Source organism: Melanotaenia boesemani, chromosome 16 (assembly GCF_017639745.1).
Source record: "Melanotaenia boesemani isolate fMelBoe1 chromosome 16, fMelBoe1.pri, whole genome shotgun sequence".
In the NCBI taxonomy this organism is placed as follows: Eukaryota; Metazoa; Chordata; class Actinopteri; order Atheriniformes; family Melanotaeniidae; genus Melanotaenia; species Melanotaenia boesemani.
The window spans coordinates 210,710-237,681 of NC_055697.1; the positions used below are offsets into that span (position 1 = coordinate 210,710).

Genomic DNA, 26,972 nt, shown 5'->3' on the forward strand with positions numbered 1-26,972 from the left:
TGCTAACATAATCCCATTTTTAAAGTCACGTGTTATATACATGTTAATAGAAAAGAGCAAATGGATGGACATAAGGATGGAATTTAAACATAGTTTCATTCTCCATCTTCTCTCTTACTTTTAAACCTTCTCTGCAAACACGTGAAGGACTTTCTGCTACCCGAAACAGCCCCTTCAAGATACTGGTTATCCAGGACTTATTAGAGGGCTAATTACAGGGAAAGTGGGGATGGTTCTCTTCAGAGAAAACCGAATATTATCTAAAACAGTGTTTCTCAATCCAGGGGTCTTATTTATAAAACATTAAGTGGGATGCCCCAAAGCTATTATCAAAAACATATAGACTATTATCTAAACTAGAAGACTCAATCTGTCTTCCAACTTCGAAATGGGAGGGTGACTTATCCAGTAACTTTAATAAAGATAAATGGTCACAAATATGTTTAAACACCTTTAAAATGACTAAAAATTCAAATATGCAACTAATACAGTTCAAAATTCTGCATAGAACTCATTATACAGGACAAAGGATGTTCAGGATGGGTCTGTCACAATCAAACATCTGCACACACTGCAATGAAAACACACCAGACAACTACCTCCATGCCTTGTGGTCCTGCACACCTGTCCGCAGGTTCTGGCTTCAGGTATGTGTGGACATGTCAACATGGTTTAAATGTAATATTCCTACAATCCCTGCACTATGTCTACTAGGTGACTTGGGTGACATTAATATGGCAATTAACTCTGCACACATGATACGCACAGCATTATGCATCGCAAAGAAAACTATCCTTGTGAACTGGAAAAACAAAAATAATCTGTGTATTCAGCAGTTTAGGAATCTCTTAGTTGACCACATCAGTAGTGAGACAATGTCTGCCTCCTCAAAGAACTATTCGGCTGAATCTCATTCCTTCTGGTCCCCTGTGCTTAGGTCCATCACTTAGTGTAGGTGGAGGACTGTGACCTCGTTGCTATGGGGGTTTGAGAAATGGCCCGGAGTGACTGGTGGTTGCGGGTTCTTTTCCGGGGCGGGCTGGGCGGGGGTTCTGGGCTCTGGTGCCCGGGGGTGGTCCTCCTCCCTCCGGGGTGGTGGGCTCAGTATGTGCCTGGGGTCTGGGCCTGCCCGAATGTGCTGCCGTGGTGTGGGTTGGTGCATGCCCTGGTGTCTGGTTGACACCCTGGGACCCAGGGTATGGCCCGGGGGCAGGGGGGGTGTAGGGGTTTGAAGGAGGGTTGAGTGGGATTCGGGGGATTATAGGGGGAGGTGCTGGGGTGTGAGACAGGGATGCTTGTATGTTGTGTGTGTGTGTCTATACTTTGGATGTTTGTGTGAATGGGGGGGTATGTTTGTGTGTGTGCGTATGCATGTGTTAGGATGAGTGGGGGTGTGTCTGGGGAGTGAGAGTGGGAGGGTCGGATGCTGTGCGAGTGTTTATATGTTTTGGGTGGGGCTGAGAGGGCATATGTGAGTTAGGATGAGTGGGAGTGTGCACGGAAATAGGTGTGTGCATGTGTTTCTGTGGGGGGGGTGGGGGGGGGGGGGGGGGGGGGTGTGGGTCTGCCGCTGTCCCCATCCTCTCATTCCCCGTTAGGGGTGTGGGAGGGTGGGAACTTTCTGGGGTGGGTGGCGGCTCACTGGCTGCAGTCCCTGAATGGCCCGGTCGTGGGGGGCGGCCTTTCCTGGCCTGTCTTGTCCTGGGGGGCCTCCTGGGGAGCAGGGGTGCCTAATGCCACTAAAGGCTCATCATCCAGAGGGAAGTTTGCTTCCCTCTGGACGTACATCCCCGGACCCCTCTTACTTCCCGCTCTCTCTGTCTCACACACACACACGTAGGGAGTTGGGAGGCATGGACCCATGCGGGGTGGAACGGAGGAGACCATTCAGTGGTCTCCTTGGATGCACCCCGTGGCTGCTCGCCTCTCAGTTTTAATTGCACCGAGACACCAAAACACAAGAAACACAACACACAAACAACACCTGGGGGCCATGGCGGGCGGGGCCACTTAGGCCCGCCATTTGTTCAGCACGATACAGCAACCAGATTATCATTTTGCTTGCTGTGATGCTGGACAGGACAAGTTGAAAAAAAAAAAAAAAAAAAAAAAACATTAAGTGGGATCTATACTAAAACTGTATGTATGTCCAACAGCCAAAAGTGATGTACACCAAAAAGAAGAAGAAGAAAAAAATCCAGAATTATAAAATCATGTGTACGCACACCTCCAAGCAATTTCCACTTTATAAAACACAGACTACTTGGAAATGTGTGCACCAAAACCGGCCTTATATCCCACCCTGAACACACCCAAATCCAGCTAAATATGGTCAATGGGACATGAACCAGGACATGAATAGTGTTGCATATGAAGAAGCTGCTGATCAAAGAGGAAACCAAGGCAACAAAGAGAAGAAAAGAAACTTTTCCAACACAGAAACTGAAGTTCTTGTCAGTGGAGATGAGTAAAGAAATTTAGTTTAGGTGGCCACAGCAGCAGAGACCCGTATTGATGTGGTGCAGACAGAAATAAACTCAGAGAGCACACACCTCTGAGACATTGTCTTTCCTTCCTTTGATTAATGGTTTTTCAGTTAGAAGCTGTAAAGGCAAAAGGATCCCTGTCTCCCCGTAGTAAAGAATCCTTTAAAACATTCCTGGATCCAGACGGTGATCCGAATCACACCCAAAATATAATCACTTGTCCCGTTTTCCATTTCGGACAGTTTCTGAAAATTAAAGTAAAATCCGTCCAAAGCTTTCTGAGTTATGTTGCTGAGAGACGGACAGACTGAACACCTACATGACCTCTGCGTGGGCAGAGCTAATAAAAAAGACGTGGTCAGACCTCAAGGTGGAGGGAAAAAAAGAGCATCCTCCCACCGTCTGAGTGTGTCTGCAACCAGAGGAGGAAGATCCAACCCGAGCTCACACACTGGACCAGAACATGAGGGAGGGAGACCCTGACCTGGCAGAGACTACAGATCCACTAGTATCTGGGTTCTGATCGAAGCTTTACTCCAAACACAAAGAGACGTCATCAGTGCCATTAATGTCACAGCTGAAAGAAATCAGAGCTGTGATACTGTGTCTCATACATTAAAAGATCTTTAAAAATGAACCTTTGCATTGCTCTCATCTCAAACGCTGCATCTTCACAGATCCTCCTCCCGGGTAAAGCCTTCCTGTCGGGGAGGGTGCAGTGGGGCATGGTCCTCATGCTGGGCGGGGGGAGGCCAGGGACCTGACTTGTTTGTATATTTTCATATTGAAAGATGTTTCTGGAACGGTTGTGGCTCCCTACAAGCTGCAGTACAGATAACATGGCTGGTTGGAAATGATGACGTGGATCAGTGACTGATGTTTGGTGTGAAGTGAGGAGCAGGATGCAGTCTGGCTGGGGTTCACCGCCTGCATCGTCTCCAGAAAGTCCGAACGCACGGGTCAGAGTTTACCTACAGGTGCGCACATTTTCCTGTCACGTTGGTTTTTAAAGATCACAACTATTATGGGGAGTGGCGTTCACCATCTTCAGGCCCGTTTTGTGCTGGGCTACGGTGGTAAATAAGACCTCTAGGGCAGTGATTCACAACCCTGGTCCTCAAGGCAAAATATCCTGCAGGTCTTAGATGTCACCCTGCTGCAACACACCTGATTCACATTAAATGGATCTCTGACACTGTATAAGTCTGCTAATGAGCCATGGATTTGAATCAGGTGTGTCATAGCAGAAACATGGTGGTGCAAATGGGCTGGATAAAAGAGCAAAGGGGGAGCTGACAGGGGCCTTATTAAAAAAAAAAAAATAAAATAACACTTTAGGATCAGGGAATATTCTGATATTTTCCAGTCCCCACTGGTAGCAGCAACAGACTGGTTAATAAATGCTTAATGCAGGTGAGACAGCTGGTGACGAGCTGCAGATTTGTATTTGATCACATGTCCAACATAGAAACAGCTGCAAAAATGTGCCAGTGAGAAACATTTTATTGACCCAGGGAACTTTTAACTTAATTAGTGTGTCAGTGTGTTTATCTGGTTGTAAATGATGCGATCGCAGCTTTTTTATGCTTTTTGATTAAATGTTGATGCCTGAGGTTTAAGTTAACAACTTCACGTGGAGTGTGTGTTTGTTTTTCTGTTTCCATGGTAACAAAGTGGCTTATTTTACTGCATGAAATTTTTGGTGAGGCCTGCTGTACCAAACATACCTCTACATGTGGGTTGCTGAATGGAAAGGTTTGGGAACCCCTCCTAAAATTGGATGTTTTCATCGTTTTCTAATGTTACATAAATCACATTGGTTGAAGTACTGTTGACAACTTCTTCTTTTTACTTTTGTAGTAAATATTGGTATTGGTGTATTATATTCAGTCTGGTCCTTGAGATTTACTATCCTGCAACTTTTAGATGCATCCCTTCTCTTTAATATGGCAGTCTTGTATTGAAACTTGTGATGAAGGTAAAGAAGAGAAAAAACACTGGACTAGGGGTTTGTAGTTTTGTGTGAATGTTGGTCTGGAATAATGTGCTTAGGTAATTAGTTAGTCCATGAGTGTGGACCACACGTGTGAGCATATGCATATGAGTTTGGTTGGCCTGAGTGAGTGAATGACTCTCGGCCTGACTATGCGTCCCAGTCCAGCCCTGGTGTGTGAGAAACAACTGATTACAATTGCTTGTCCAAGTGTTAGACCTTGCAGTTGAGTTGAACATATCGCTATATAAGCTTACCATATCTAACATATTTTTTTTTATGATGGAGAAGTTCACAGACTCTTAGACATTTAGAAATAGGTTTAAAAAGACAAGAGTAGTTAAAATTTCTTGAGATCACCCATCAGTTTTAATGGAAAAAAGGTTTTAGCCATTTAAAATAAATCTACAAAATCTCAAAGTATCCCTAATCAAGAAAAATTAATTGAAACTCTTATTTCTGATATCTGTTTTTCAATCAGTACATAAAGGACTTCTACAACAAGACTGTGTTGAGTCGCAATGGAACAGGACTCAGTGGGGAGACCTTGACTCTTATGTACTCTCTGACGGTGTCTGTCTTTGCTATTGGAGGTCTGCTGGGTTCACTCATAGTGGGGATTCTGGTCTCTCGCTTTGGCAGGTAAGGAATGTATTTTTTAAAGGCTGTACTTGTAAATTTTTTTTTCAAGTGATCAGGTTAAGTATGTACAGTGTGTCCAGTAATATGTTTTTGTTACTGAAAATCAGAATATTTAGTGTATTCAAATCTGTAAGTTATAATCATGGTTTAAAGTCATGTGTAAACCTGTTGACAGATGTACATAACATGCACAAAGACAGTCACATAACCATTTCTTAGCTTTTATATTTTGTTTTGAATATGAGAAGAAATGGGACATTGAAATTATCTAAATCACAGAAGTGTTTCCAAGATAGTCAAAATAACTTACCTGTGAGGAAGACCAAGAATTGGTTCTGTTTTACCAAAGGATGCTCCCACTGTGTTTGGTAACTTGTAAAATATGCACATTTTTGTATTATTTTCCTATGCGTCACAGCTTGTAATTTCAATGGAAATGTTTGGAAATGTCAAAATTGATACAGTGAAAGTAAATAAAGAAAATGAAAAACAAAAATGAATATTTCTTTAAAAAAATAAGTTAAAAAAATTAACCAAAGAACCTGAGAGTGTTCTTAGGTCTTGTTCCAAGCATCTTCATTGGCACTGGAGTCTTCGATGCTCAAGTTCTTGGCCTCCATGAACTTCTAGGAAAGATATTCAGAATGTCACATGGAATGTGACCTCTCTGGTGGGGATGGAGCTTGAGCTGGTGCCAGAGGGTGAGTGGTTCCAGCTAGATATAGTTAGACTCACCTAAACACATGGCCTGGGCTCTGGAACCACTCTTCTTGAGAGGGGCTGGACCCTCTTCAATTCTGGAGTTGCTCCCAGTGAGAGGAGCTGAGCAGGTGTGGGCACTCTCATTGGCCCCTGACTTGGTGCCTGTACATTGGGGTTTACCCCAGTGGACGAAAGTGTAGCCTCCCTCCGCCCTCAGGTGGGGGGATGGGTCCTAACTGTTGTTTGTGCTTGTGCACCAAACAGTAGTTCAGAGTACCCACCATTTTTGGAGTCCTTGGAGGGGGTGTTGAAGAGCACTCATTCCGAGGACCCCCTTGTTCCGCTGGGGTACTTCAATGCCCACATGGGCAATGACAGCGAGACCTGGAGGGGCGTGACTGGTAGGAACGCCCCCCCCCCCCGACCTGTTCTGTGCTCATCAGGGATTGCCCATAACTAACACTGTGTTCAGGCATAAGAGTGTGCACATGTGCACTTGGCACCAGGAAACTCTAGGCCGCAGTTCGTTGATCGGGTGAAGAGAGGGGCGGAGCTGTCAACTGATCACCACCTGGTGGTGAGTTGGCTCAGATGGTGGTGGAGGATGCCGGTCAGGCCTGGCAGACCCAAGTGTGTTGTGAGGGTCTGCTGGGAACATCTGGCGGAGTTCCCTGTCAGAAAGTTTTTCAACTCCCATCTCCGGCAGAGCTTCAACTATGTCCTGGGTAAGGCATGGGACATTGAGTCCAAGTGGGCTGTGTTCTGTCCCTCTATTGTTGAGGCAACCAGCCGCAGCTTTGGCCACAAGGTCGTTGGTGCCTGTTGTGGCGGTATCCCCTGAACTCGTTGGTGGACACCGGCAGTAAGGGATGACATCAAGCTGAAGAAGGAGTCTTATCAGGCCTTTTTGGTATGTGGGACTCCAGAAGCAGCTGATGGGTATCGGCAGGCTAAGCAGAACACAGCTTCAGTGGTTGCTAAGGCAACAACTTGGGCATGGGAGGAGTTTGGGGAGGCCATGGAGAATGACCGAACGGCTTCGACAAGATTCTGGTCCACCATCCAGCGGCTCAGGAGGGGAAAGCAGTGCTCCATCACCAGTGTGTACAGTGGGGATGGGGGGCTGCTGACCTGAAGTAGGGACGTTGTGAGGGGTGGAGGGAATACTTCAAAGACCTTCTCAATCCCACCAATATGTCTTCCAATGAGGAAGCAGTGTCTGGGGACCCTGGTGTTGGCTCTCCCATTTCTAGGGTTGAGGTCGCTGAGGTGGTTAAGAAGCTTCTCAGTGGCAGGACCCTGGGGGGTGGATGAGGGCCGCCCAGAGTTCCTTAAGGCTCTGGATGCTGTAGGGCTGTCTTGTCTGACATGCCTCTGCAGCATCACGTGGACATTGGGAACAGTTCCCCTGGACTGGCAGGCTGGGCGGTGGTCCCCCTCTTCAAAAAGGGGGACTGGAGGATGTGCTCCAACTACAGGGGGATCACACTTGCACCTTGTTGCCTCTGTTTTGCTTTGTACCTGTATGTATTGTGTCTATTGCTTGTCCTGCTTTACTGTTGGTGTTGTATTGCTGCTGGTACCCAAATTTCCCTGAGGACTCCCCAAAGGGATTAATAAAGTATTTCTATTCTATTATATTTCTATTCACTCCTCAGCCTCCCTGGAAAGGTCTATTCAGGGGTGCTGAAGAGGAGGGTCCATTGGATAGTCAAACCTCAGATTGAGGAGGAGCAGTGTGGTTTTTGTCCCAGTCATGGAACAGTGGACCAGCTCTACACTCTCTTCAGGATTTTGGAGGGGGCATGGAAGTTTGCTGAACCAGTCTACATGTGCTTTGTGGAATTGGAGAAGGCATTCGACCGTGTCCCACGGGGACTCCTGTGGGGGGGTACTCCAGGAGCATGGAGTGCCGGACCTACTTGTACAAGCTGTCCAGTCTCTGTACAACCAGTGTCAGAGCTTCGTCCGCATTGCCAGCAGTAAATCAGATTAATTTCCAGTGAGCCAAGGCTGCCCTTTGTCACAGATTCTGCTCATAACTTTTATGGACAGAATTTCTAGGTGCAGCCGAGGTGTTGAGGGGATCCAGTTTGGTGGCCTCAGGATTGGGTCGCTGCTCTTTGTGGATGACGTGGTTCTGTTGGCTTCATTGGGCCGTGATTTACAGCCGAGTGTGAAGCGACTGGGGTGACAATCAGCACCTCCAAATTCGAGACCATGGTCCTCAGCCAGAAAAGGGTGGAGTGCTTTCTCCAGGTCGGCAATGAGGTATCTCGGGGTCTTGTTCACGAGTGAGGGAAGAATGGAGCAGGCAGATCGACAGGCAGATCGGTGCGGCGTCTGCAGTGATGCGGACTTGAATTGGTCTGTCATGGTGAAGAGGGCACTGATCCAAAAGGCAAAGCTCTCGATTTACCGGTCAATCTACATTTCTACCCTAACCCCTTGTCACGAGCTGTGGGTAGTGACTGAAAGAATAAGATCGCAAATACAAGCCTTAGAGATAGGGTGAGAAGCTTGGGGAACCATGAGGGGCTCAGAGTAGAGATGCTGCTTCTCCGCATCGATAAGAGCCAGATGAGGTGGCTCGGGCATCTGGTCAGGATGCCTCCTGGATGCCTACTTGTGGCCAGGAAGAGGGAAGTCTGGGTTTACCTGCTTAGGCAGCTGCCCCCACTACCCAACTCCAGGTTAGCAGCAGATAATGGATGGATGGTTCACAGCTAAAATATCACCCATGGTCTCTTTGTGTTTATGTGTGCTCCCTGGTGGGTTTATATGAATCTCTGGCTTTCTGTCACAGTCTACAAACATCCATGTTAGGTTAGTTGCTGAATCCTTATTAACTGTAGTGTGTTTCATTCTCTCTCTGATGGACTGGAAACCTGTGTTGTACCTCATGTCTTGCCTGGTGATGGTTGGGACAGACTCCAGCCCCACTCTGACCCTGAATATGATAATATGTATATAGAATCCTTTTGATTTAAAGCCAGTAACTAAAATCTGATGATGGCAATGAGTCCGCCTATATGCAGTCTTAGTGTTCCATGATATAAGTATAGTACACCTGTTTCAGAAGACCCAAGAATATGCAACACTACACAGTGTAGAGCACTGAGTAGTCTGATCTGGTCCTGGATAAAGTTCTGGAGAAGTACAGCTCAAGGTTTGGTCATAACAAACATAATAGAAGCTAAATGTCCCCCTAGATAGCATATCCAATATTTATGTAGGCACTGATCATGGCTGCACAGGAACAGGAACTGACCACAGAACGTTCAACATCAGAAAAGACCCCAGGTGCAGGCTTTGCAAAGAGGCTTCTGAGACAGAACGTAGTAGCATGGTGGAAGATATAGTGTTCCATGTCTGCTGTGCTGATCTATAATACCAGTGGCGAATGATGCAGTCATGTCATAGCTCATCATTAACCTTATGAACCCTGTTGTTGACCTGGCTGTGTCAGACCACTACTGTGTGTTTTTATACACCACCAGTTTTATCCAACAGGAGGCCTCGGTGAGAAATGTGAGGAAGGAATATATAACTTCTGAAGTGGCTGAAAATTTTATTGACATTTTAAGTCAAACTCCTGCTCAGAGAAAAACTCTACAGTAAAAAAGTTAAACGGACCAGAGCCCTCCACTTTTCTAATCTTTTTACAGACAATAAAAACAACCCACATTCTTTTTTTAAACAATAGATCTTTTAATAAACATGGATTTTAACAAGTCCTCCATGCTACCATCAAAAGATGCATGTGAGGACTTTGCAGACCACTTCAGAGGTAAAAACAATGCCATTATGTCGAATCTTTTATCTTAATGGAATGTTAGTTTTACAAAATCTGAAGTTTTTACCCGAGGAAACACTGGAGAGTTTTGTCCTACTTGATGCAAAGATGCTTGGTCACGTTTTCTCCCAAGTAAACCCAACAACCTGCCCTTAAGATCCCACTCCCACATCAATTTTGAAAACATATTATGATTTCTTTGAGTGAGAGATTTTAGACATGGTAAATTTCTCCCTTCAGACGGGTGTCTTTCCATCTGCCTTTAAAACAGCAGTGGTGAGGCCCCTTTTGAAGAGGTATAATTTAGATCTGTATCCAACTTATTGTTTTTAAGTAAAATAATAGAAAAAGTTGTTTTTATTCAATTACACAAGTTTTTGAATAAACACAATATTTTAGAAAAATATGAATCTGGTTTTAGGACAGACCACAATAAAGAGATGGCCCTTTTAAAGGTTGTTAATGACCATAGATTTAACTTCGATTCACAGAAACTTTCAGTCCTGGTTCTACTAGACATTAGTTCCGGCTTTAATACAGTAGATCACCAGATTTTATTAGACAGAAAGAGATGTCTGGCGGACCTCTCAGGTACTGTTTTTAACTGGTTTTATTCATATCTTGTGGATTGACTATTTTTCATAAGTATGGATACTTGCTTTTCAAGGACCCATAAAACCCAATGTGGGGTTCCCCAAGGATCAGTTTAGGCCCAAATCTTTTTAATCTGTACATGATGACTCTGAGGGGTGTAATCAGTAGACACAGCATTTAATTTCACAGCTATGCTGATGATACACAGCTTTACATTGTCATGTCTCCTGATGACCTGGATCCAGTTGATGTGCTTTAAAACTGTGTTTTAGATATTAAGACATGGATGGCAAAGAATTTCCTACAGCTTAACCAGGACAAAACTGAAGTTTTAATCATCTGCCCTGACAAGAGAGAGATTATTTTACCTAAATTATTTAAATTTAAACCTTCTCAGTATGTGAGAAACCTGGGTGTTCTTTTTTACTTTGAGCTGGATTTTATTCCACACATCAGAAATGTAACAGAAACAAGATTTTATCATCTTAAAAACATTGCCAGAATTTGCACATTTCTCTCTCTTGCCAGCACTGAGGCACTAATGCCTGCATTTCTAGTAGATTAGATTACTGTAATGCTCGGCTCTCTGGTCTTCCTAAAATGAGCATTTATAACCTATAATTGCATTAGAACTCAGCGGCACAAGCTCTGATGAAGACCAGAGGGCGGGAACATGTTATACCAGTTTTGAAATCGCTGCATTGGTTCCCTGTGGGTTTCAGGACTGATTTTAGGGTCCTTTTAGTAGATTATAAATATAGTATTGGGTCTTCTTTTTTTCTGATCTTTTTTCAAATTATGAGTCCCCACGAACCCTGAGATCCTCTGTTACCGGTCTTTTATTGTTCCTAAAGTCAGGATGAAAACTTACAGTGAGGCCTCATTCCGCCACCACAGCCCTTGTCTGTGGAATGCCCTGCAAGAGAACCTCAGCTCTGAAGAGACTGACGTTTTTAAAAAGAGACTAAAGACATACCTTTTTAGCTTAGCTTTTAAGTTAATCTTTTTTGTGGTTATTTATTTGTGCTTTAATCTTTTATTTTTCATTTAAGTATTTTTTTATCAATTTATTTGTGTTTCAGTCTCTTTTTATTTTCTCATGTTGTAGTTTATTAATTTTTATGTAGTTTTTAAACTTCTGTTTTTGTCTGTGAATTATTTATTTATATTTTTTAGACCTATTTGATTTTTGTTTTTGTTTAACATTTTGACTTGTAACTTGTAAAGTTTTTTTATGCATATTTTATGTAAAGCACTGTCTTGCTTTTTGGCATGAATAGAGCTTTATAAATAAAATTTGATTTGATGTCAGGTTTTTTTTTGTTTGTTTGTTTTGTTTTGTTTTTGTTTTTTATTTTTGCACATCAGAGAGACTTCATACTATTTGTGTTAATGTCTGCATTTTCAGGAAAGGCACAGTCATAAACACAACGGTGCTAGTCTTTATTGCTGGCTCACTAATGGGCTTCAGTAGAATTTGTGGCTCCCCTGAGATGGTCATCCTTGGGCGCTTCATCACTGGAATTCACTCAGGTATGCACATCCAATTTTGCTTAAATGCAGTATTTACACTGCTTATCCAAATGCAAGTACACACTACCCCTGGTCCAGTTAAGGAAAGATTTCTTTCTGATTTTATAGTAAGTTGTTATGATTTTGTTGATATGTTGTTAATATGAAAACTGGGTTACACTTAGACCAGATGTTTCTGTACTATATCCTGAGAAGTAAAACTTCAGAATTAAATATTATATTCTTATTTCATATTCATGTATGTTTAAAAGTAATAAATGTTATTTCCCCAGGTCCCATTTTGTTGGCTGAATTTTAGACATGTTACCCTTTTCTTATCCAATGTCACTTTGCAGGGCTACTTGCCACTCTACATACTAGTTCTGTTTACCTGAAATGTAAACTATTTTATTGATAAATTACAATGTTTCTATGGTGCAATTGGGGTAAATTAGGGAGGGGTTTCAGAAAACTTTTCTTCTCTGTTTTTTGTTCCTGCAGGTATATCTTTAAGTGTTGTACCAATGTACCTGGGTGAGATAGCACCAAAAAACTTGAGAGGGTTCTTGGGTCTTGTTCCAAGCATCTTCATTGGCACTGGAGTCTTTGCTGCTCAAGTTCTTGGCCTCCATGAACTTCTAGGAAAGGTATTAAGACACTGCTTTCTGACAACAGCTGTATGTGTACCCTGACTGCAGCGAATACACACAAGCCTTAAAATATCATCTTTGCAGCAATATTCTGGTATTGATAAAAGCAAAATTATTTAGCCACAGTGTGAATGAAGAGTCATTTTGAGGGGCTATAAGTGTGATTCTTAAACATTCTCAACATCAATATTTTTTATCTGGAATTGCTGTAGGTAGGGGTACTAAGGGAACTGCATCACCTCTCTAGTGGAATCTAAACTATTTTTATGCTTAACCAATTCAACAGATTTTTTATTTTTCGTTATTCAGTCTATAAATGTTGCTGTTTTTAATATTAATATTTTTTTTATTTAGAAAAAATTTAGTTTTAAAAAATTTTCATTAATTCTAAACCTTTTCAGGTGCTTTCTGTGCAGCTTATTTTCAGTGTTGGGCATGCTACTTTCAAAAAGTAAATGGCTTGTACATGTACTGGGATCGAACCAGCAACCCTTGGGCTACAGAGCGATCACTCTACCCACTGAACGATGCAGCCCCCAGTAATGAGTTATAGTTACTAGTTCCTTCTACAAAAAATAACCGAGATAGTAGCAGATTTACAGTAATTTAAAAAGTAAGTTAAAAGCAAATAGAAACTTAGAATTTTATCTCAGTTAAGGAAAAATAATGTGGGAACTCAACACTAGAACTTCCAGGCTACAAAAAGTTTCGTAGGGGTGTTGTCTCAGGGGGCTATTAACACCTCATCGTCTGCCTGTTCTTATGTAAAGTTACTGACATGAAGAATTTACACACTTTGCATTCGGCTTGGTGAGCCATCCAGAAGAACCTCCCCACCCCAAGTTTGAAAGGTTTTAACTTTCAGATCAGTTGTTTGTTGATCCACTGAGGGCACTGAATGAATTATATCTAAACTAAAACACACTCCTACTTAAAAACACAATATACATGTAACAACAAACAAGAGCTTGGGAAGTATATATTAATGTTATAACTCTGGACTTGGTTGACCAAACGATGTGATATTTGGCAGTTGTCATTAAAGTCCCAACCTGAACATGTTACATGAAAAAACACTATAGCGCCACCTACTGGCCATGTTGATATCTGCAGATCTTAAAACCATGCTTTTGTTTGGATTTATTTCACACAATTGGTCAGAACATGGTTATGAACACTTCTGATGTCATTATTGGGCCCATTGATGTACCAGGGGATCCTCAGAGGGAGACAATGACCACCCAAGGCAGAAAACCTGAGGATGAGTGAGCATAAGGCTGCGAGCGAGCGCGAGCATGCTGGGAGAGGGAGGTTGCCAGCTGATGGGGCAGTGCAATAGGCTGGAGAGGCGCCACAGGTGCGAGGGCCTTCATCGCTGCTTGCAGCTTAAATTAATGTTGAAATTCAGCATAATTAGGGGCATGTCCCTTTGATTGACAGGTATCCAATAAAAAAGGGAGAGTGCCGCACAACCATGTTTTTTAGCCAGCTAACAGCACGCCTTAGCTTTAGCCTGCCTACCTCTGTTAGCTGGGTAGCTACCATTGCTCGGGGTTAGCTTGATTAGCTCTTACCTATAGGCAGCTCGGAGTTTGATGGGTGTCAATCATCTACCCCCACTTTTACAGTTCCCCTCTCAGCGCCACCTCTTTGCCCATTTTTGGACTTTCCGAAACTAACTAGTGTGACGCTGCCAAGATGGCAATGGTTGGAACACCCAACGAGCTTTATTGTTGCTCTTCAGAAACCTATGGTTGATGTCACAGAGGCTTCGTCCATTGTTTATATACAGTCTATGTCTACATCACGAAAACAAAACCTTGTTTTACCCTGTAGGGGATGTTATGAGTAAATTTTTACCCACAAAATTCTAATGAAATGAAATGAAAAAAATGACAAATTTTATCTCATTTCCATCCTTATCCACTTATTTACTAATTTTACTAATATTACAGGTGGTTTTCATCACAACTAAGTAATACTGTATCGTTTACAGCTCAAAATATGCAAGAGGAAACTAGCAGTTCATAGTTAACACTGACATATATTTACCCAAAGTATTGTACTGGGACGCACTAGTTAAAGTACATTTATCAGTTTCATGACAATCAGATTCATGTCACTGTCACAGAAACAAGCAGATGTCTTTTCTGAATCACTGGTGCTGTGCAGGTGTTGGTGTGATTATTTAGGGGTTGTCAATGTAGTGAGTGAAATTATAAACAGGTTCTGAGATTTTACCATTTTAAACACATTGCCAGAGTCTGCCCTTTTTTCTCTCTTGCCAGCACTGAGGTGCTGATGCTTTTATTTCTACTAGAATAGACTATTGTAATGCCCTGCTCTCTGGTCTTCCCAAAATGTCTATTTCTAACCTACAATTACTCAAGAACTCAGCAGCAGAGATCTGATGAGGACCAGAGGATGAGAACACATCACACAAGTTTAAAAATGGCTGCATTGGCTCCCTGTGTGTTTCAGGATTGATTTAAAGGTTCTTTTACTTGGGCCTTCTTGTTTATCAGACACACTTTTAGATTATGAATCCTCGCAGGTCCTAAGGTCCTCTGGTACTGGCCTCTTAGTTGTTCCCAAAGTCAGAACCAAGAGTTCTGGTGAGGCCTCATTCCACCACTATGGGCCTGGACTGTGGACCAGCCTGCCAGAGACTGTTTGTGTTTTTAAAAACAGGCTCAAGACCTTTCTTTTTAAGCTTCGCTTATAGCTGAATTTTATTTGATTTTGTTTAGATTTTCACTTATTTAATCATAATTTTCTATTATTTTAAATACCACCTATTTATGTGGCTCTCCATTTTATTGTTTTGTTTTACTCAAGTACACAAATTTTATTTTATTTTATTTTATATATATTTTTTCTGAAATACTTTATCTGTATTTTTGTTCTTGTCGCTCTTATCAGTTCCTATAGTTTATTTATTATTGTTTTTACTTTTTTACTCCAGTGTTTTCCTCCTGGGGATCCTCCACACCGGTAGCTCTGCCTGCTCTATCTGCTCTATCTGCTCTGGTTGTTGCCATGGTGACTGCCCTTGTCTAGGTGGCTGGGGGCCCTGCACTGCAGCCCTGTGGCTGTGGTGTGGAACCTCTGACCCTGATCTAGGTGGTTCCTGTGGTGGCGTGCTCTATGCTCATATCTGGGCTGGTTTTGGGTGTGACTGGATCCCCAATATTTCATTTCCTCATAGAATCGTCAAGCCAGATGTTTACATTTTATTTTTATTTTTATACTTACATTCAGTTCAGAGACAGTAAATAGAGATGGAGTTCATGTTTGTGCAGAAATGGGGTATGGGCTGGTGGGGGGAGTGTGATTTTTTGTCATATACTTTGGTGTGTATAAGCTTTTAAATGTTGTTTTTAATATGTAAACTATGGGTTATTTTCCTATCTTTAATCAAGAGCGTAATTGTTTGCTTTAAGAGCAAGGTTTCTGGTTTTCATGCTCAAATATCATTTTGCTCTCTCAAAACTGATCTCACACTCATAAAGCTCTCTCTTGGGTTGCTGAAAGAGCTGTCTGTCAAACCTCCTCCAGCCAATAAAATACGAGATAATTCTAGCAAACAGTCCTCACCTTCTACAGGGTGTGCTTGTTTTACTTGACACAGTGACTCCACCCTCTTAGCCCAGATTTTGTTTGAACATAAAATTTTTAATAGTGACTAATTATCATTTAATGTTTTGTATAAACAGTGTCTTATTAATAAAACAAATAAGTTGTTTCTAATAGTTTTCTACATTATGCAGTGTAATAATAATGATTAGCCAAGAAAACTCAACATGTTTTGTCTCTGTCAGAGGGGGCGGGGCCATTTTCAAAACTCTGGATTGCAAAGGCTCATGTGAGATGCAGATTCAGCTGAAATTGAACCTTTTGTTGAATGCTGTGCTATAAATTTGAGTTATGTGCTTTAATTCATGTGTTATGTTAACAATTAGACAATGTTATAAAGTTCTGCCTGCTTTGATTTTTTTTTTTCAGTTTTTCCCAGTTGGAAACAACATGAAGAAAACATAAATTTCAGTCACAATGTATAAGACAATTCCACTTATTCCTTCATTTTGGCAAAAATAATCAAAATTAATGCATCTTCATCTTCCCAACCAACATCTCATACCTTGTATTCTCTTTTGTTTTTCTTTTCACCCCCTTTTAAATAGAAGAAAAGAAAGAGAAAAGAATATATATATATATATATATATATATATGCATACACATGCATACATACATACATATACATACATACACATAAGAATAAAAATAAAATACAAAATGTTTCGACAATACAGAGTAGCCAAGTAACAGTGGGTGTCACTTCATTTATATCTATGAGTATTTTGATCTCAAGTCCATAAACTTCAACCATGGTTTCCAACATTCTTCAAATCTGTCCTGTTCCCATCTCAATGAAAATGTAAGTTTCTCCGTCTGAAAATTTTCTTGAATCACATTTATCCAATCTTCTATTGTAGGTACTTTATCAGTCTTCCATTTCCAAGTTATTGTTTTTACTGGCATTGGACAGAATATTAAACATGTATATTTTACAATATCTTTTTACACAGTCTGGATGTTCTCCCCACTTGACCTCCAGCATGATTTATCTACATTTGAGCCCCCCTGGGGGTGTTTTGAAAAAAGCGTGTTACTGTCTTCCATGCAAATTCCCTCCATGTCAATGAAAATGTGCGTTTCCAATAGTTGATTTGAATTTTAGGCCTGCCATCAATGTCGGTAATAAAGTTGCCATCCTTCTCCCATCCCATCCTTCTCCTTCTTTTTCGATTTTGCTGTGTAAGATGGATTGCATAATTCCACCAGTGGGTTTATTTGTGCTACTCATTAGTAGTTTCTCAAGTTAGGGAGCAAGAGGCCTCCTTTATTTTTAGCCAATTGTAAAGTTTTAAATCCTAGGCCGCTTGCCTTGCCAAATGAATCTAGATATTAATTTATCAATGTCTTCAAACATACTATTAGTGGGTTCTGCAGGTATTGTTTGAAATAAATATAGGGATTTTGGCAGCAGCATAATTTTTATAACTTCAACTCTTTGCATAAGTCCCAATTAGGTTACCAGGTTCCATCTGGCTATATCTGTTTTTATTTTGGCCAGTAAAGGATCATAATTAACAGTCACAATATTCTTTATGTCTTCTGGTATATTCATTCCCAAGTATACAATCAAATTTAATTAATATGGCGACTAGTACTGGTGACATAGAGCATCCCTGCTTACATGCTTGTTCAATTTTTATAACTCCTGACAGTCCCCCATTAATCCTAATTGTACCAGTGGGTTTACTGTATAGTCCTTGGATTATCTTCAAAAATGTATCTAAAAAATTAAATCGAGATAGGACTTTGTATAAAAAGGATCTGTCCACAGTATCAAAGCTTTTTTGCACATTTAAACCTAAAATAATTGCTTCTCTGTCATTCCTTGTAATGTGATCTATCAGGTTTAAAGTCTGTCTATTATTGTCTCTGGTCCATCTTTCTTTTATGAATCCCATTTGGTCTAAATTTATTGTCTGGGAGAATATGTTCTAATCTTCTGGCTAATATAGAGGTAAAAATCTTATAGTCTTGATTTAGAAAATACTTTATTAATCCCATTGGAGAATCCTCAGGGAAATTTTGTGGACTAATTGGACAATAGTTGGAACAATCAAGTCTGTCTTTTCCCTGTTTTGGGATTTCTGTATTTATTGTTTCTCTCCAGGAGTGTGGGATCTGTCCCCTTTTCAGTACCCTGTTGAATGTTCCTAAAAGTATAGGTGAAAGTTCTTCTAAGTAAGTTTTATACCATTCAGCACTAAATCCATCCTCTCCTGGCGATTTGTTGAATTTTAGTCTTTTTACTGTTTTTTTCCAGTTCCTGGGCAGATGCGTTTCTAGTTAATGTTTCATTTTTCTCATTCGATATCATTGGTAACAATAATTTGTTTAATAATGCATTGGCTTGTTCTTGTTCTTTCGAAGCATATAACTTTTGGTAGTAGTTATTGAAACATTCTTGCATTTCTTTAGTTTTATAAGTTACTTTTTTATTTGTTGGGTCTCTAATTTTGTATATATATTGCTTTCCACCTGTAGTTTTTCAAAAAAGTTTTGTTGACTTTGGTCCTGTTTCATAATAGCTCTGCGTCAAGAATAATAAGAATAATTTTTCTCTATAGAATTTGTAATTCTTGATCTATTTCATTTCTAGTTTGTTTTATTTTCTCTTGTGTTTCTGGGTCTGCTTTATTTATTTTTTTGTTTGTTTTTCTTTGTTCTAAATTATTATTATTTATTTTTTTTATTTATTTATTTATTTGGCACATGTTAAAAGACATAATACAAAAAGTATTTATATAAAAGCAGTACAAGTGCAGGGAGAGGCAGAAAACCCATACGGGCTTATATTGAAGCCTCCACCTCAAAGTTACTTTACAGAAGAATTACATTTTTGTTAATTTACAATTTATACAATATAAATTACATTTCCACAATTCAATGAGATTTAATTAGAACCTTTTTCAAACATTTCTTATAAGATTTTAATAATCTATTACTTTCCGCCAGATGTGAAAATTGTTTCCATAATATGCAGCCTCTGTAGCTTAAAGAAAACTGAGCTCTGGATGTGACATATTTAGGTACATGAAACTGTTGTGATTGACGAGTGTTGTACCTGTGAACCTCTGCATTAGTTTTGAAATAAAATATAAAATGTTCGGAGATAGTACTTGGATGGAATTGCAATTTATACATGAAGATACAAATTTGCATAATATTGAGATCATAAATATTAACAATATTAAGTTTGTAAAATAAACCATGGGACGGAGTCAAAACCTTAGAATGAGTTGCAATTCTGACAAAACGCTTTTGAAGGATCAAGATTTTATTCAAAGCAGATGGATCGGTGCTCGCCCAAACAATACTGCAATATGATAAATAAGGATAAATCAAACTGTAATATAGAGTTAGTAAGCATTTTGTATCAACCAAACAACAATTTTCCTTATGATTCCTAATGATTTATTGAGTTTACTAGTAACCCAATCAATATGTTCCCTCCAACTCAGGTTCTCATCAACAGTTATGCCTAAGAATCTTGTGGCAGAGACCTGAGTTAGCTCAGCAGAAGCAATTTTAAGTTTATTTGTTAAAATATATTTTTTTTTACCACTAAAAATAATATAATTAGATTTTTTTAAATTCAGACATAATTTGTTCAGTTTAAACCATTTGTCATAAGCAGACAATCCGGCATTTGCTTGGTTCATAAGTAAATTACAATTTGAATTAGATATAAGTAAGGTTGTATCGTCAGCAAACATTATTGGAGTAAGTTCATTAGAAACATTAGATAAATCGTTTATATAAATTAAAAATAATAACGGACCTAATGTGGATCCCTGTGGAACTCCACATTGAATATCTGCCCTGTCAGAATTGCAACCATTGAAACAAACAAACTGAGATCTGCTGCAAATATAACTTTGTAACCATTTAAATGCAGTTTTATGAAAACCATATTTATGTAATTTTGCAAGTAAAATGTCATGTGAAACAGAATCAAATGCCTTTGATAAATCAAGAAAGATACTACAAATGAATTTATTATTGTCTAATGCAGAGGTAATATTATCTAATAAATGAATTAAAGCCATATAGGTGCTATGATTTTTCGGAAGCCATATTGATGTCTATAAAAAAGGGAATGTGTGTTTAAATGACAAAAAATTCTTTTATAGACAATTTTTTCTAATACTTTTGAAAAGCATGGCAGGATTGATATGGGTCTATAGTTATTAAAATACTGTCGGTCATCTGCTTTAAACAAAGGAATGACCTTGGCTATCTTTAGGTCGTCTGGTACTACACCTGTGTTTAAAGATAAGGAATAAATGTAAGCTAATGGTTTCAGTATAGACTGTTTAATTATTTTCATTAGAATTACAGAAATGTTATCGTGCCCAGCTGAAGATGGCTTTAATTCATCAATTATTTCACTTATTTCATTTGTACTTGGTGACTGAAAGAATAAAATTGGAGGACAACATGATTTGATGTATTGTAATGGATCTTCAGTAGAAGCTGACATATTTTTTACCAGTTCTAAACTAGAATTTACTAAATATTGATTAAATTTCTGAGCTATATCAAATGGATTTTCTAACATTGTTTGACCATCAACAAATCCCTGAGGTAGTTCTGTAGGTAAAGTATTTCTTTGCAGCAACTCGTTGATTACTGTCCATGTAGTTTTTATATCACTGGAACACTTTTTAAATTTGTCAAAGAAATACTTTCTTTTTGCTGATCTAAGAGAATGAATATAGTTATTTCTGTGTTCTTTGTAACTGCTGTGGGTAAGAGGTGTAGGATTCAGTATATATTTCTTATACAATTTATTCTTTTTATCTTTTTATTTTTAACAAATCAGATGTAAACTTTTTAGATCTTTGACTTGTTTTTTTAATAGTTTTACAAACTGGAAAACATTTATTAAAATGCATTTCAATTTGCTGCATGAAACATTTATATGCATCATTAGCATTGGTTATTGAATATAACTCATCCCAAGCAGTATGACTAATTTTAAGCCTAAATCTTTCCATATTTTGTTTACTCATGTTCCTCTTTATCATTATCTTCTTGTTGGGTTCCAGATTCTTTACTTTAAGTGAGCAATGCTGGAAAATAGGATAGTGATCAGACAAATCTGAATATATAACCCCTGATTTAGTTTCACTATTAAGATTGTTTGTAAAAATATTATCAATTAATGAAAAAGTAATTGGAAAACAAAATATTAGTGAATTCATTAGTCTGTACATTACTTTTGCTTTTTAGTATATTTATATTAAAATCACCTAAAAGATAACATAATTTATTTTCAGAATTTATTAAGTCAAGGGTTGCAGATAAACTTTCAATAAAATGTCTGATACATGAAACAGGTGGACGATAAATGACACCAATAATCACATTTTTGCCACCAGAGGCCCCAGCAAGCTCAACAAATAATGATTCTATATCCCTATTGTCAGAATTTAGGATTAAATCATTTCTTAGCTGAAATTCAAAATCATTATGAATGAAAAGAGACACGCCACCTCCTGGTCTAGCCTCTCTTACACAATGGCAGGACTGGTAATTTGACAATTTAAAAATATCTTTAGTATCTTCTGAGAGCCACATTTCTGACAAGGCTACTACAGTAAAATCATGTTTGAGTGAATATAATAAATGTACAAATTCATCATAATTCTTCCATAAGCTAATAATGTTGAGATGAAAACTCGAAAATGCATTGGAAGGTATAGTCCCTGATAAATCATTAAACCTTTCTACACTATAATATTCACAAAAGTTAAAATCATTAAATACAGAATAAAAGTGAACATCTGGGTCAATGTCTATACTATAAGAGTCTGTATGAGAATCAAAAGGCCTGTAGGTCTCATTCTCAAAAAGAGAGCTACTGGTCGACATTGTTGAATCTGTAATATTAGTTGTGTAATGAAACCTCAACGGTCTTACTCACAGTCTAATTATCCAACATTGACATTAGGGATCTGATGTTTCCAGTTGAGGTGAGATTCGAGGTGGATGAACGGTGAGTTTGTCATACTTTAAGTTTGCTGTATCACCTCTCTGACGAGCAGCTTTCAGGGCTGGAAGGAGCTCTCTCCTTTTCTGTCGGACCGCTTCAGGAAAATCTTCATTACTGTAGATTCCTGATCCTTTCAGCTTCTTGGCTCTATCCAGGACAGCAAGCTTATCCTTAAAGCGCAGGAATCTCACCAGTATGGGACGAGGTTTCTCTGGTTTTCCAGGCACTGACTTCCCCGCTCTATGTACCATGTCCAACTCAATTTTTAGGTGATCCAGTTGAAGTTTCTCACTTAATAGCTGTCTTACTTTTCCTTCACTTTCCATCATATTTTCATTTCCAGACTCCTTGATGCCATCAATAATAATGTTGTTGCGTTTTGATTGGCCATCCAGATATTCTGTTTTGTCAGAGTATGCAAGAAGACTTTTGCATTTTGTGTCCAGATCTGATCGAATTTCATTGCAATTTTTAGTCTGAGTTGAAGTTGATGCTTTGTTGTCATCAACTTCTTTCTGGGTCAATTCCAGACTCACTTTAAAGTCATGAATCTGCTTTGTCAGATCATCAATTCTTTTATTTGAAGAGTCCACAATCACCTGGACACACATTTTAAAGCTTCTTTCTTGTTGTTCAAGTAAAGTTTTATAAAAGTCTTGTTGTTGGTCCAGCATTTCACGCACCTGAGCCATGGTGACATAATCCTCAGTGGTGTAGTTTGAAGCTTTAGGTGGCATGACTGTGGTCTTCAAGGCCTACAGGCCTACAGGGCCCAAATCTCAGTTGGACACAGAAAAACAAAGTCCCACATAAAATATATTGCCAGAAGGCTACTAAATAGATCCGTATATTATCCAAAACCACATCAGCCACACGAATGAAGGAATTAAAACAGGATTCCAGAGATTTTGGTTGGATTCAGAATAAGCTCTCAGCTCAGCAGGAGAATTTTTCTTTGTCTGGATTCTTTTTTAGAAGGGATGATTTTGCAGTTATTTTGCCCCTTAGTACCGCCTTACAGGCATCCCATAATATTACAGGAGAGACTTCATCATTGTAATTATCCTACATATATGTTTGAATATCCTGTTTTAACTCTTCTTTGATTTTCCTCTTTAGTAAACTTGAGTTGAGACTACAGAGGAGTGGTGTTTTCATTTAGTTGGCATCTATCTCTATGTAGTGTGGACAGTGGTCTGAGAGATCCAACACTCCAATATGAGATTTTTTTTAACTTGTCCTATGTCTTTATTGTACATAAAGAAGTAGTCAATTCTTTAATAAGAACGATGGGCTGCTGAGTAAAATGGATAGTTCCTTTGGTGGGGGTTTAACTCTCACTATAGATCACTTATCCCCATCTCCCACAGCATTTCTTTAATCTTCTTACTTATATTACTATTTGCGGGGGAGCTGCAGACACCCCTTTACTAAACAGATGCTCAGTATGTGGTTACACACACACATACACTACATGCACCTTGATGCCATTTATTTGTGTTTTTTTTTTTGTTTTTGTTCATGTATTGATCCACTAAAGATGGATCCTATTTGGTTGGTTAATACATTAACTTGGTTTATTTTCAGTATATGTGTTGGTTTGTCTCTATTCTCTCTCTCTGAGGTGATTTTGAAGATCAGCACTATCATGAAGGCGCACCCATGAGTGTTGTTAACCAGGACCTGGTGTGCTTAATTAGCTTGTATGGCAACCAAGTGGCTGGAGAAGAGGGGGGATATTGGAGAAGATTTAAGTAAATGGTTTAAGAGGGCTGTAATTGTGTATTTTGTGGGGAGGTGGTGTAAGTTAGTTTGTAGTTGATGTTTTTATGGGTCACAATTGTGAATACACTCCTGTTTGTAACTGAATGGTTTAGGCCTTAGCCTTTATAGACTTAAAAAGAAAAGAGAGAAGGGGATGCTGGATGTATGTGATGTGAGTAAAAAACCTGAGCTCAGTCAAGATTGGAGTTGGATGTGTTTTTTTCCCCTTTTTCTTATGCTATACCTCGGTGGATGTCGGCATTCTGCAACTTTGAGGGAGTAAAACCTTACACTGTTACTTGTGGGGTTACTAGAAGCATCTTCAGATGGATTTAACCGCTTTGAATTTTAATATTGGCACCATGAATGAAAAGGACAGTACAGGAAAAGAAAGTCACCATTAGCGACTGTATTTGTATATGTAAAAAGTGATAGTTACTAACACAACCCATTGATAGCTTCTCAGTACTGCTGAGTGCGGTTATGGATTGATGTGAGTATGAATCTACAAATTATCGCCAATGCCTATGTTGTCGGGGGCTTTATGCCCCTGGTAGGGTCACCCATGGCAAACAGGTGTCTAGGGGAGGGACCAGACGAAGCGCGGCTCAAAAGAACCCCATGATGACAACAAATCATGGACCCAGGTTTCCCTTGCCCAGACGTGGGTCACCTGGGCCCCCCTCTGGAGCCAGAACTGGAGGTGGGGCAGGGAGGCGAGCACTTAGTGGCTGGGCCTTTGCCCATGGGGCTCGGTTGGGCTCAGCCCAAAAGGGTGACATGGGCCCTCCCTCCCGTGGGCTCACCACCTGCAGAAGGGGCCATAGTGGTTGGGTGCAGTGTGAGCTGGGTGGCTGTCAGAGGCAGGGACCCTGGTGGCCTGATCCTCGGCTGCAGAAGCTAGCTCTAGGGATGTGAAATGTCACCTCTCTGGCGGGTATGGAGCCTGAGCTAGTGCATGAGGTTGAGCCATTCTGGCTAAATATAGTTGGACTCACCTCAACGCTCTGGAACCACTGTCCTTGAGAAGGGCTGGACCCTCTTTCATTCTGGAGTTGCTCCCAAGCAAGTGTGGGCATGCTCATTGCCCCCTAACTTGGCGCCTGTGCATTGGGGTTTACTGCAGTGGACGAAGGGGTAGCCTCCCTCCACTGACTGTTGTTTGTGCTTATGCCCCAAACAGCAGTTCAAAGTACCCACCTTTTTTGGAGTGCTTGGAGGGGGTGTTGGATGGGTTGGGTGTTCTCTTCAAGGTCTTGGGGGGGGGGGGGCATGGGAGTTTGCTGAACCAGTGTACATGTGCTTTGTAGAATTGGAGAAGGTATTCAACCGTGTCCTCCAGGGACTACTGTGGGGGATACTCAGGGAGTATGGAGTGCCCGACCCCTTTGTATGAGTTCTCCGGTTCTTGTACGACCGGTGTCAGACCTTGGTCTGCATTGCCGGCAGTAAATCAGATTAATTTCCAGTGCGGGTTGGACTCTGCCAAGGCTGCCCTTTGTCACAGATTCTGTTCATAACTTTTATGGACAGAATTTGTAGGCACAGCTGAGGTGTTGAGGGGATCTGGTTTGGTGGCCTCAGGACTGGGTCTCTGCTCTTTACGGATGATGTGGTTCTGTTGACTTCATTGGGCTGTGATCTTCAGCTCTCACTGGAGTGATTCGCAGCCGAGTGTGAAGTGGCTGGGATGAGAATCAGCACCTCCAAATCCGAGACCATGGTCGTCGCCCAGAAAAGAGTGGAGTGCCTTCTCCGGGTCAGTAATAAGGTCCTGTCCCAAGTGGAGGAGTTCACTTATCTCGGGGTTGTGTTCACGAGTGAGGGAAGGATGGAGCGGGATATCAACAGGCAGATCGATGTGGTGTCTGCAGTAATGCAGACTCTGTATCGGTCTATCGTGTAAATCTAATCCGGGATTAGAGTGCAGGTAAGTTAACTTGTTTTTTTCTTTTTTTTATCAATGTAATCTGGTGGGCCAGATATTATTGGCAGCCTGCAGACCGCCAGTTGCCAACCACTGTTTTATGTGCTTTCATGAAGTCATCTTAGATCTACCAGAGGCCCAGTGAGTTATAATATTATTGACAAATAAGTATCTACTTTAAAAGTAAAATGGGAAAGCATAAAATGATCTTAACAAGCCACTGTGTGAAGTATTGTGTGAAGTAAAACAAGTGCACACTGAAGAAGGCTTTGACGATTTGCTCGGGCATCATTTATCTTGTTTTCTATTGGCTGGAGGATGTTAGACAGCTCTTTCAGCAACCCAAGAGACAGGAAAAAATATCCAGGAGCTGAAGTTTTGAGAGCAGAGAAAGTGTCTGAGTGTGAGGGAAAGAGACCAGTTTTGAAAGGAAGAACAATATATTTGAAAGCATGTGGGGACTTTCTGAGTGTGAGATCAGAGTTTTGAGAGAGAGAGCATGATATTTGAGTGTGAAAACCAAAACTCTTGCTCTCATAGCAAACTTTTTTGATTTATACCCCCATATAAAGCACTTTGTGTTGCTTTGTGCATGAAAAGCGTCTATAAATTTGGTTTGATTTTGATTTGAGATACAAATCAGGGAAGCTCTCTAATAAAGTAGCCGACAGGTGGTAGACAGGATTTATACTTTAGATATGCAGGAGCGGGTCTAAGAAAGTTTAGGTGGAGGCCAGGCAGGAGCACTGACCAGGAAAAGGTTGGCACAAATGAGATAAACTTTTTAAGGTCTTGATTTTAAGTAATATTGAACTGATTTTTACAACTAAAGTGATCATCTAATGTAAATTAAAAAAGTGGACAAAAACCTAAGCATTGGTTTGATCTTTCTGTTGATACAGTACAGTAAAAACGGGCATATTTCATACATAGCCATGAATGGTGATTAATCATAATTAATTTGTAAGCTTTGATTAATTTGATTAAAAAAATTGAATCGCTTGACAGCCCTACTTAAAACACATTTTTATTTATTGGCTTTCAGTTCTTTTGCTTTTTAAAAATGTCTGTTTTTATTGGTTTTAGATTATTGGTTAAAATTAGTTTAATTCTTTTCACGTGACTACTATTGTTGTACAGCACTTTGGCAAGCAGTTGTTTTTTAAATTTGCTTTATAAATAAACTTGAGCTTACACTCAAACATAATGGGGTCAATGTACAATCAACAGTCAACCTAACATACCTGTTTTTGGACTGTGGGAGGAAACTGG

General features: G+C 40.0%; 1 protein-coding gene across 1 annotated transcript in view; it reads left to right on the forward strand.

The window, feature by feature from the left end:
• The window catches only part of slc2a15a (solute carrier family 2 member 15a), a 98,846-nt gene that overhangs the window by 21,160 nt on the left and 50,714 nt on the right, over positions 1 to 26,972 (forward strand). The window contains exons 4-6 of the mRNA XM_042011127.1: positions 4,961 to 5,121; positions 11,622 to 11,746; positions 12,227 to 12,372. Of these exons, the coding sequence (XP_041867061.1) occupies positions 4,961 to 5,121; positions 11,622 to 11,746; positions 12,227 to 12,372 (432 nt within the window). The remainder of the gene's footprint in view (positions 1 to 4,960; positions 5,122 to 11,621; positions 11,747 to 12,226; positions 12,373 to 26,972) is intronic.